We start from the raw sequence: 12,500 nt of genomic DNA on the forward strand, positions 1-12,500 counted from the left end.
AGGGAGACGGGAGGAGGAGAGGGTAGGGAAAGAGGGGAGGGAGACGGGAGGAGGGGAGGGGAGGTGGAGAGGGTAGGGAAAGAGGGGAGGGAGACGGGAGGAGGGGAGGGGAGGGGGAGAGGGTAGGGAAAGAGGGGAGGGAGAGGGGAGGAGGAGAGGGTAGGGAAAGAGGGGAGGGAGAGGGTAGGGAAAGAGGGGAGGGAAGGTGGAGAGGGTAGGGAAAGAGGGGAGGGAGATGGGAGGAGGAGAGGGGAGGTGGAGAGGGTAGGGAAAGAGGGGAAGGAGACGGGAGGAGGAGAGGGTAGGGAAAGAGGGGAGGGAGAGGGGAGGAGGAGAGGAGAGGGTAGGGAAAGAGGGGAGGGAGACGGGAGGAGGAGAGGGGAGGTGGAGAGGGTAGGGAAAGAGGGGAGGGAGACGGGAGGAGGAGAGGGGAGGTGGAGAGGAGAGGGTAGGGAAAGAGGGGAGGGAGACGGGAGGAGGAGAGGGTAGGAAAAGAGGGGAGGGAGACGGGAGGAGGAGAGGGGAGGTGGAGAGGGGAGGGAGACGGGAGGAGGAGAGGGGAGGTGGAGAGGGTAGGGAAAGAGGGGAGGGAGACGGGAGGAGGAGAGGGGAGGTGGAGAGGGTAGGGAAAGAGGGGAGGGAGACGGGAGGAGAGGGGAGGTGGAGAGGGTAGGGAGAGAGGAGAGGGAGACGGGAGGAGGAGAGGGGAGGTGGAGAGGGTAGGGAAAGAGGGGAGGTGGAGAGGAGAGGGGAGGAGCAGAGAAGAGGGTAGGAGGAGAGGGGAAGTGGAGAGGGGAGGGGAGGAGCGAAGAAGAGGGTAGGTGGAGAGGGGAAGTGGAGAGGGGAGAGGTGGAGCGAAGAAGAGGGTAGGAGGAGAGGGGAGGGGAGGACCGAAGAAGAGGGTAGGTGGAGAGGGGAAGTGGAGAGGGGAGAGGAGGAGCGAAGAAGAGGATAGGTGGAGAGGGGAGGGGAGGATCGAAGAAGAGGGTAGGAGGAGAGGGGAAGTGGAGAGGGGAGGGGAGGAGCGAAGAAGAGGGTAGGAGGAGAGGGGAAGTGGAGAGGGGAGGGGAGGAGCGAAGAAGAGGGTAGGAGGAGAGGGGAGGGGAGTGTAGGAGATGAAGAGGGGAAGAGAAAAGGAAAACAGGAGGGGAAGGGAGGTGGAAAGGGGAGGGGAGCGGAGGAGGAGAGGAGAGGAGGGAAGGTAGGGAGGGGAGATGAGGGGAATGGTAGGATGGGGAGAGGTGGAGGAAAAGAGGAGAGGGAGGGGAGGGGGGCGATCAAGATCTCCTTCAACATGTAATTGGCAACGTCAAGCAATAGGCTGTTGATAAGTCAAAATGTGTAGGAGGGGGAGGGATAGGGAGGGCTCATGAGAGGAGAGGAGAGGAGAGGAGAGGAGAGGAGAGGAGAGGAGAGGAGAGGAGAGGAGAGGAGAGGAGAGGAGAGGAGAGGAGAGGAGAGGAGAAGAGGGAAGGGAGGGGTTAGCAGGTGAGGGGAGGGGGGAAGAAAATGTGAAGGGAATGGAGCAGAGAGGAGAAGAGAAAAGGAAAGGGAAAAGAAAAGAAAAAAGGGAAAGGAGAAGGGGAAGGGAGAAGAGAGGAAAGGAGAGAAGAAGAGAGAAGAGAAGAGAAAAGAAGAGGGGAGGGGAGGAAAAGAGGGAAGGGAAAGGAGGAGAGTAGGGGAGAAGAGGTGGACAGGGAGATAAAAGGAGAAGAGATGACAAGAGAAAAGTAAAGAGAGAGAGAAAAAAAATCCCATCAAAAAGAAATGAAAAAAAAAAGAAAAAAAACATTATCCCCCAAGTCTTCAGCCCCCCCTCACCCTACCCCCTATTAACCACAAAACCCAATAAAACAAACAAACAAACAAACAACGCCCAAATCCGCCTCACCTCCGACCCGCTCTGGCCGCAGGTGGCGTTGGCGGTGATGCGTGCCCGCGTGGCCAGGTTAATCACGTGCGGGAACAGCCCTTTCTCGCCGTTGCTCTTGTCGTCGCTCGGTTCCCCTGCAATAGAGAGCAAAATGGGGTTATACGAGATACTTAGGTTATTTGAGGTTATGTGAGGACGGATGATGAGGTTATATGAGGGCCGATTGCAATATGATCAATGTCATGTGGAGTGAGAGGTGGTTATGAGGTATGTGCTAGGGTAAAAATAACTGTTAGTGCAACAAAGATATGAGGTGGTACAGGCGTAGCAGCCAACACCTGCAACATGCGTGACACGAGCTATTCTGAGACACTGGGGAAAAGTGGGTCACATGACATATCATTAATAACAGTAACATCTATCACAACAACCAAAACTAAAAAAAATAACAAGAAAAAAAACGAAGAATAACACAAATCACCTAAGTCCAACCGCGACATCTGCTTGCATCATCCCTGGCAGCGGAGACAAGCGCTCACGTCATCGTCGACACACGTGAGATCGAGTGTCATCAGCGCCGCTATGACGCGATCGCAGACACACGCGCGTCACTGCGTTAGTGACTGCTTTCGTCGGGCATCGTGACCTCATTCCTCGTCGTGAGTTGATATAAAGTTTTATTCTAGTTCTAGTTTCGTTTGTGGAAGCTTGTTTTTCTTTTCTTTTTTTCGTGGATGGTGGAATACAAGACCAAATTCCCCATAGTGGTATTTGATGACGTTTATTCTAATGAATAATTCGTACGGAATGGACAAATAATCACCACTACCAAAGAAGACGAGGTACAAAAAATAATCGACTATTATCACAAACAAATCAAATAAACAACCCGGGACACCAAACAAAAACATTATCATAACATGAAATTGGCAGCACTGAGTCCTCTTGCAAGCAGGCAGGCAAGCAAGCACTTAACACTCTGCACGACGTCTGCCTGTCTGAGAGCACCTGTGCTAAACCCGCCTTTTTTACATCACACTTTTTTGTGCATATAATCTACGTGAGGGTCCTTTGTTTTCCTTATACCATGGGATTATATCGACTGGCACGGTAAAACACTACCACTCTCAGACAAAAAAGTAGCGTTTCGAACTTTTGATGATATTTCAATTTTTGATGACCTACGTCCGGATAACTTTGAAACGTCACGCCATTCTTACTGTGCCAATGTCTTATTGTGTGTGTGTGTGTGTGTGTGTGTGTGTGTGTGTGTGTGTGTGTGTGTGTGTGTGTGTGTGTGTGTGTGTGTGTGTGTGTGTGTGTGTGTGTGTGTGTGTGTGTGTGTGTGCGCGCGCGCGCACTGTTTATTTTTTTGTAATTCATCGGTTAGTATGTTATCGTCATCTGTTATCCATTACTTTCGCTTTTGTTTACCTCTTTTCTACTGCCGTTCTCTTTCTTGTTCTTGCTTTTTCTTTCGCCTCTCTTTCTTGTTCTTGTTTTTTTTTTTTTATTCTCTCTTTATTTCTCTTTTTGTCCTAGTCTTGCTTAGTTCATTCTCTTTTCGCTTTGACTCTCTCTCTCTCTCTCTCTCTCTCTCTCTCTCTCTCTCTCTCTCTCTCTCTCTCTCTCTCTCTCTCTCTCTCTCTCTCTCTCACTCTCTTTTTCCTTTCTCTCCCTATCCTTTGTTTTTCTCACTCCAATTCCTTTTCCATCTCACCATCTTCTGTGATCTCTCCGTCTCTTATTCCAAACGCTGCGAAGAGAGGAAACACAAAGAAAAGAAAGGAAAAAGGAGATGAAGAAGTGGAAGGAAAACGATCCTTAAGGCACACAAGGTACCTTGGGAGGAGGGAGTGGGGGACGGGAAGGGAAAAAGTGCTCTGAAGGGTTTAATGTTCTTACCCTTTTATTCTATTTTTCTTCCATTTCCTGTTGGTCAATGCGAGGGGGAGAGAGAAAAAATGAAAGGAGGGAGGGGGAAGGGGGAAGGGAGGGAAGGGGGTAAGGTAGGGGAGAGAGGGAGGGAGGGAGGGAGGGAGAGAGGGAGGGAGAGAGGGAGGGAGAGGGAGAGAGATAAAGAGTAAGAGAAAGAGAAAGAGAGAGAGAGAGAGAAAACAAACAAACATACACACACACATATAATCAGGCAGACAGAATTAGAATAGGAATGTGGGAGAGAATGAAAGTGCCTGTCTTTAAGTGTATGTTTGTGCATGTGTTAGGGTATTTCTCACTGTTCTTTTTATTCATGCAGCTCCTTTAATTCCTTTTGATATCCCTGCACGTAAACACGCATGTCGACCGGGCTTTCTTTCTATCTAATTATCTCTCTCTGCCTTTCTCTCTACATCTCTCTTTCTCTTTCTTCCTTTTCAATTTCCCTTTTACTTTCCCTTTCCTTTCTTTTTCCTTGTCCCCCACCCCATTTCTTTCCATTTCCTTTTCCTTTTCCTTTCCTTTCCGTTCCTTTTCTTTTTCCTTTTCCACCCCCCTTTTTCTCTATGTATAGTGTACTGTCACTTCTGCCCGAGAGAGACTTAACCATACTGGTAGGAGCATTAAAACCCGCAGAAAGCTTGTTTGGATGATTGGGAGAAGGACTCGTGACACGTAATGGTGCCAGGAGCAGGTTGTAGCTTGGATGCGTGCGGGCGTCACTGCCTCGTCCAGGAGGGGGGGGGGGAAGCGTCAAGTCGAGTTGTTGCTTCAGCGATGGCGATTAGTGGACTCTTGGTTTGTCTTAGGTGAGCTTCAGTGACTTCCGTGAGTATCATACAACTTTCTTTCTCTTTCTCTTTCTCTTTCTCTTTCTCTTTCTCTTACTTACTCTCCCCCTCCCCCCGATCTTCTATCACCAACAGCCCCTAATCCTCATAAAACAGCTCTCAAACGAACTACACTTCATTCTTCCTGAAGGACCCGAACAACAGGAGAGCGAGAGGGCGTAAGGTACTCGCGAGAACACGTTTCCGGTGAAGGGAAAGGAGGTGGAGGTGGGGGGAAAGGGGTGGAGGGAGGAGGAGGGTGGGGGTTGGTTTGGAAGGAGGGAGGAGAATGGGAAGGGGGTTGGTGAGGGAAGGAGGGAGAGAAAGGGGAAGGAGGGAGGGGGGAGGGATATGGGGGAAAGGGAAGGAGGGAGGTGGATGGGAAAGAGGGTGGGGAAGCGATAGGAGGGGAGGTGGATGGATTGGGGGGGAAGGGGAAGCAGGGAGGGAAGGTGATGAGAGGGAGGAGGAGGAGGGAGAGAGGAGGGAGGGAGGGAAGGTGATGAGAGGGAGGAGGAGGAGGGAGAGAGGAGGGAGGGAGGGAGGGTACTGGGCACAAAAGGAAATCCATGCTAAGGATCAGGGAGGGGAAGAGGAAAAGAAGAGGTGTGGGGAGGCTGTAGATAAAAGAGGAAAGCTGAAATAAACAAACGGGGAGAGAAAGAGCAGGAAATTAAGAAAGACAGGAGAGACAATCAGAGCAAAGAAAACGAGGAGGTGAATGGAATAAACAGACAGATGAGGGAAGGCTGGGGGAGACTAAAGAAATAAAATCTTCAGCAATAATAATAATAATAATAATAATGATAATAATAATAATAATAAAAAAATAATAATAATCACGCTAATGATCATAGCAATGATGATAATAACAATGATAATTACAATAATGATAATAAGAATTATAACAATGATAATAATGATAACACTGATAATAAAAAATTATACTATCATTAACAATAATAAAATCAATAACAACATTAACAGCACTAAAAACAATTATGATAATAATGATGGTAATTATAATAACGACAATTATAATAATGATGACGGATTAATAAAAATATTATCAAAACTATTATCATAATTAATGATGATAATCAAAATGATGGCAATAACAGTATCATAATAATCATGACTAATAATAACAAAAATAATACCAATAATGATAATAATAATAATAATAATAATAATAGCATAATAACAATAATGATAACAATGATGATGATAATAGATATAATATTAATAACAATAATAATAAGAAGAACAATAATGATAATAATAAGATATAATAATAACAATAATAATAATGATACCATCAACAGTAACAACAACAATGATAACAATAACATAATAATGATAACAGTATCAACGACAGTAACAGAATAAAATGCCCCCCCCCCCCCCTAAGTGCCCTCAAGGAAAAGGCGATAAAAGGCCTCAGCAAAGGCACCGTCGTAAATAGCTTCGGCTCAGTCCAACAGCTTCGAGGAGCGTGCCAGAAGGGGCCTATCACGTTTCTCTTTGCTCTCTTTTTTTGCTATTGATCTTGATCTCTTTTTTTCTCTCTCTCTCCTCTCTGGAGGTACTGTAGGGGCTCTCTCCATCTCCTTCTCCTCTCTCTCTTCTCTCCCTCTCCCTTTCCCTCTCCATCTCATTCTCCTTCTCCTTCTCCCTCTCTCTTCTCTCTTCTCTCTCTTCCCTCTTCCCCTCCCTCTCCCTCTCCCTCTCCCCCTCCCTCTCCCTCTCCCTCTCCCTCTCTCTTCTCTCCCTCTCTCTTCTCTCCCTCTCTCTTCTCTCCCTTTCCCTCTCCCTCCCACTCTCTTCTCTCTCTTCCCTTTCTCCCTCCCTCTCAGTCCGCCCTCGTTATCACGGCTTTTATGGGATGTCGTGACAGAGGGTCGAGTCTTCACACTTGTCGATTATGACCTCCTCTCGATGGCTATTTTCTCCCTCTGCTTCTTCATCCTCTTTTCTGACCTTGTTCGGTTTTCTTTACTCTGCTTCTCCTATTGATTTATTTTGACTCTACTCTCTCTTTCTTTTTTGTGTTTCTGTCTACTAGTCCGTCCGACCGACAGTCCGACCGACCGACCGATCGATTGCCTCTCCGATTTCTCGACTGGCTGGACTGACTGACTGCTGGCTGGACTGCTGGCGACTGACTGCTGGTTTCTGACTTGACTGACTGACTGACGTGGCTGGCTGGCTGGCTGGCTGGCTGGCTGGCTGGCTGGCTGGCTGGCTGGCTGGCTGGCTGGCTGGCTGGCTGGCTGGCTGGCTGGCTGGCTGGCTGGCTGTTTGGCTGTTTGGCTGTTTGGCTGTTTGGCTGTTTGGCTGTTTGGCTGTTTGGCTGTTTGGCTGGCTGTTTGGCTGGCTGTTTGCCTGCCTGCCTGTTTGCCTGCCTGCCTGTTTGCCTGCCTGTCTCCCCCATCCCCTTGTCGTACCCCCTCTTCCTCTCTTCCTCTTGTTTTCCTTCTCCTTTGCTTTACTCATTTTACATCCTCCGGCTTCATGTTTTCGCCGAAGAATGCTGTGGCGAGACGCGGGGGATTAGCAGCGAGGGCGGTGGGCAGGTGGGCGGAGGGAGGAAGAGGAGAAGGACGAAAAGGAGAGATGAGAAAGAAAAAGGGGAGGAGGAAGAAGGGGAGAAAGAGAAAGAGGAAGAGGAGGACAAAGAGAAGGGAAGAGGAGGAGGAGGAAGAGGATGAGAAAATGGAGGAAAAGATGGGAGTAAGAGGAGGAGGAAAAAGAGGAGGACAAATGGGAGGGAGGGGAGGGGGAGGAAGATGAGAGTGTAAGAGGAGGAGGAGGGGAAAAAGGGGGGAAGAGAGGGAGAGGAAGGAGGGAAGTGGGAGGGAATAAGGGGTATAGGAATGAGAGGAGGAACGAACAAAGAGGGAAGGAATGAGAGGGAAGAAAAGAACGAAGGAGAGGAGGATGGAAAGGGAAGAGAAAAGAAGGAGGTGGAGGGGGGAGGGAGAAGGGAGGAAAGGTGTATGCACAAACACATGCGCATTTACGTACATATACATGGCGCATGGCGCAATATCATAGACGTTCCCGTAGACTCTTCTCCGTTTCTATTTGGCCTTCCACTTTCGTCTATCCCTCCTTCTTCTTCTCCTCCTTCTCCTTCTTCGTCTTCCCCTTCTCCTTCTCCTTCTCCTTCTCCTTCTCCTTCTCTTCTTCTTCTCTTCTTCTTCTCCTTCTTCTTCTTCTTCTTCATCTTCTTCTCCTTCTCCATCTTCTCTTTCTCTATCTTCTCCTTCTCTTCTCTTCTTCTTCTCTTCTCCTTCTCTTTCTCCTTCTCCTCTTCCTATTCTTTTTCCTCTTGCTTTTCCTCCTCCTTCTCCTCTTTCCCCGTCTCCCTCATGCAATTCCACCCCATCATCACCCCCTCCCCCTCTCCCTCTCCCATTCTACCAGCGTATACACATGCCTTGAGTATCAGCATACGTTTGGCAATATGTCATGGCGTAAAAAAGATAAATACAATGGAAATATTAGTATGAAGGAAATTAGTAATTTAATATATTTATGTATGTAAATAGATATATAGATTGTTTGATAGACTGATTGACTAATAGATAGGCAGATAGCTTGATAGATTGGAAGGTAGACGGGACTGTTAGATAGATAGACAGACAGACAGATAGATAGATAGATAGACAGACAGACAGATAGATAGATAGATAGATACGCCGATATTTAGATAGACAGATAGATATAAATGGATGAATAAAAAGACAACATATATTAAATGATAGCTAAAGATGTAGGGAGAGAAGTAAGCAGGCAAGCAGGCATGAAGGTAGGTAGGCAGGTAAGTAGAGAGGAGAGTGGGACTGAGTAGGTAGATGAATAAACACTCCAACCCCAGACATGCCTCCCTCGTCACGACAGAGCCATACCCCGCAGCCCATCACAGATGCCCAACTTGATGCCAACCTCCCCTCCCCTCCCCACCCCTATCCCCATCATTAACCCTCCTACAACCCCTACTCCCACCCTCCCACCCCTCCTACCCCCACCTCCACCAGTCCAGAAATTGACCAATCTTTTGTCCACATATTTCTTGTTTCTTCCTATCATTATCATTATTATCTGTTTTAGTTTATTTGCATTATTTATTCATCCATTCCCCTATTCATTTATTACATTATTTTCATCATATTCTTATCATTTTCTTCTTCACCTATCCCTTTTCTCTTCCATTCGTTTTGCTCTTCTCTTCTTGACCAATTTTCCCTGTGGGTGGCGGAGCTTTCTTCAGAAGGGGCGGAAGCTGCGTCCATTGAGGAGTCTTGGGACTCGCGAAACTCGATCTCTGGAGCATCGACGGGAACCCCAGTGTGTGTGTCTGCGACCCCCCACCCCCTTGCCCTCAGTCCCTCCCCCCTCTCCGTTCCTCATACCCCGTCCCTCCTAAGGACCTACTCTTCTCCCCCTCCTACCATATCCCCTACCTCCCTCCCTTCCTCTTCTTCTCCACCTCCTCCCCGTTAATACCACATCCCCCTCCTCCTCCCCCTCTTTCTTGCCCCACCCGTCCCTCTCTCCACCTTTCCTGCCCCTCCTCTCTCCCTTTTTTTCTCCTCTTCCTCTTCCCTCTTCCTACCCTACCCTTCTTCCCCCCTTCCTATGCTACCCTACTCAATCCTTAGTCTCTATTCTGCTGGAAAAAAAATCCAAAGTCTGCTCTTCGATCTTCCAAAGATTTCTACTTTTATCCTGTTGTTCTTTCCGTTACTTCTCATCGTCATCTTCCCCTTCTTCTACTCATCCTTAATCTCATTCTCATTCTTCTTCCTTTTCACCTACTAAGACTACTACTACTACTACTAATAATAATAATAATAATAATATGACTACTGTTGTTAGTACCACTACTACTTTGCCGTCTTCTTCTCATCGATAGCTAGACAGTTTGAAAAGTGACTGAAAATGTCAGAAACATTGCTTGATTCTTATGCACTTTGCAAATCAGCTGAAAACTTTGAAAATCTGCAAAGTGACCGCAACTCTAGTCTTTTTTATTTGACTGTACGACTATACAGTGTTGATATAATTAAGCTGTTTATGAGATATCTATTATACCTAAAGACCGATCATCAAAAATATTACTGATGACAAAGTGTTACAGTATTTCAATATGAAAGTAAGATTATCACAATTGATACGTAGTAATCTAATTCTCTTTCCAGTCATGTTGTTCAAGTTGGAGTGACACCTGTATTTTGGCACATGTCTTCTGGCACCTGTCTCTTGGCACCTGTATTTTGGCACATGTCTTTTGGCACCTGTCTTTTGGCACCTGTCTTTTGGCACCTGTATTTGGGCAGCTGTGGCAGCATTTTCCGGCGCTCCGTTGAGAAATGTCGCCCACTCAGCATAACCCTGACCACAGACGAAAGTTTCACCATCTGGCAAAGTGTTTTGTTTTTTTTTTCCTAATCAGTACACCTATCACCTGTTTTCGATGTAATTCCATACATGTCATCTAAATTGCAATTCTTACCAGGTACACATACGCATGGACACGAACAGACACACATACACGCACGGACGCACACACACACATACATACATACACATACACATACACATACACACACACACACATACATACACATACACATACACATACACACACACACACAATATATATATATATATATATATATATATATATATATATATATATATATATATATATATACATATTGCATATTCACGTGTGGGTGTTTATTGCTTTCACACTCCCTCTTGGATTATTTACTAAATCTCTTAAAAACACGCCAAGATCTCCTAAAACGAATCCTTGACACAATCATAATGAAACCCGGCGATACGGCGTATTTCGTAAAGATTAAAGTGTAACGTCTAATCGGCTTGGGTGTTTGCATAACGGTCTTATCGCCTACGTGATCCCGAGAGTAAATACGGTTCGGGGACACCCCCCCCCTCCTAGGCCTCCCTCCTCCCCGCCCATCCAGAACCCCCAACCCCCTCACCCCCTGCTTCACCCCCCTCCTTTCTCCATATCCCTTCCCCCTACCCACCTCACCATACCCCCCCCCCCTCCCTAACCTTCTCTTCGTGCCCACTTCAGTACCAACATACCCCATACCCCTAATGATGATAGCAGTAACAATAATAATGCTTTTGATAATAATAACAATGATAATACAAATAATAATAATCATCATAATAATAATCATAATAATAATAATAATAATGTGTGTGTGTGTGTGGAAGCATACTTAATTACAGGTACTGTACCTACGATGGCAATTCGTCACGCGAATACATGAATAATACACTAAAACACAATTACTAATATCATCGCAGCCATCATTCATCAGCACGTGATCACCACACATCATTCATCGCGGTGTCTATTCAGGCGAGAGTGATCGATCGACGGGCATTTTCGAAGCTGTACTGTAAGACCTAAATTAGTTCCTTACTAAGGCCTTTTAGTAATGCCTAACACAAACCTACACAATCATAAACACACTCATACAGTTCGTATTGACCAACGTAACACTTCTCTTTATTTTTTCTCTTCCCTTCTTATCTCTTTCCCCCTTTTTCGTAGTCGGGCCTATTCAGCTCGACTCGTGGTCTATGCCTTAGCCCTCCTCTCCTCCTTTCCCCTTGTGATTCGCACCTCACAATACGCACACCCCTCTTCTTTCCTCCTCTTTCTCCTCCCCTTTTTCTTTTTCTTTTTCTTTTTCTTTCTTTTCTTTTCTTTTTCTTTTCTTTTTTTTTTCTTCTTCTTTCTCTTTATCTTTCTCTTTCTCTCTCTCTTTCTCTTCATCCTCATCCTCATCCTCATCCTCATCCTCATCCTCACCCTCACCCTCACCCTCATCCTCATCCTCATCATCTTCTTCTTCTTCTTCTTCCTCTTCCTCCTCACGACCCTCGTTTGGCACATGTCTTCACGCCCTCACGATCCTATACGCGGGCCTCTCTCGTACCTGTACCCCCTACCCAGTCCCTACCCAGGATACGTAGACCAACCCTCTAAGCCCTTCCTCCGTCTGCACCCCCCCATCCCCCCACCCCCCACTTCCCCGCAGGTTATTGGAAGAGAAATTGGATAAAAAAACACGTTCTTACTTTGGATAATATCTCCCCCACTACCCTCACTATTCCCACCCCCCCATCCTTGTATCCTCAGACCCTCCCCTAAGCGTCACCTCCCCCCTATATTCAATACTTCCCCCGCGCCCCTATCTTGGCCCTATCGTCCCCGTTATCTTCATCAGGGCGTCATTAGCGCCAGATATTTAACGACAGCGATAAATATCACCTGACCTGCTATCTTGCTATAATTAGTGGCATAAGTTTGCTTATCTGTCACGCAGTTAATTCTCTACCTTTGTTTGTGTTGTTTTGTATCACATCACTATTGTCACTGCCAAAGCACGTCGCAAAAGTTACAACAGTGATTGCAGTCTTTCGCAACAATATTCATAACCAGGAGGGGGAGGAGGAGGGGGAGGAGGAAGAGGAGGAGGAAGAGGAGGAGGAGGAGGAGGAGGAGGAGGAGGAGGAGGAGGAGGAGGAAGAGGAGGAGGAGGAGGAGGAGGAGGAGGAGGAGGAGGAGGAGGAGGAGGAGGAGAGGAGGAGGGAGGAGGAGGAGAGGAGGGCGAGGAGGAGGGGAAGAGAGAGGAGGAGGAGGAGGAGGAGGGTGAGAGGGGAGGAGGAGGAGGAGGAGGAGGGGAGGAGGAGGAGGAGGGGGAAGGGGAGGAGGAGAAGGGGGATGGGAGGAAGAGGAGGAGGAGGAGGGGGGACAGGAAGAGGAGGAGGAGGAGGAGGAGGAGGAGGAGGAGGAAGAGGAG

General features: G+C 47.3%; 1 protein-coding gene across 1 annotated transcript in view; it reads right to left on the reverse strand.

The window, feature by feature from the left end:
* Window positions 1–12,500, reverse strand: part of wb (wing blister) — a 240,685-nt gene that overhangs the window by 163,697 nt on the left and 64,488 nt on the right. The window contains exon 2 of the mRNA XM_086551150.1: window positions 1,892–2,007. Within this exon, the coding sequence (XP_086407276.1) occupies window positions 1,892–2,007 (116 nt within the window). The remainder of the gene's footprint in view (window positions 1–1,891; window positions 2,008–12,500) is intronic.

The sequence above is a fragment of the Penaeus japonicus genome, unplaced genomic scaffold (genome assembly GCF_977035675.1).
Source record: "Penaeus japonicus unplaced genomic scaffold, GWHDUDI00000001_assembly GWHDUDI00000024, whole genome shotgun sequence".
Classification (NCBI taxonomy): Eukaryota; Metazoa; Arthropoda; class Malacostraca; order Decapoda; family Penaeidae; genus Penaeus; species Penaeus japonicus.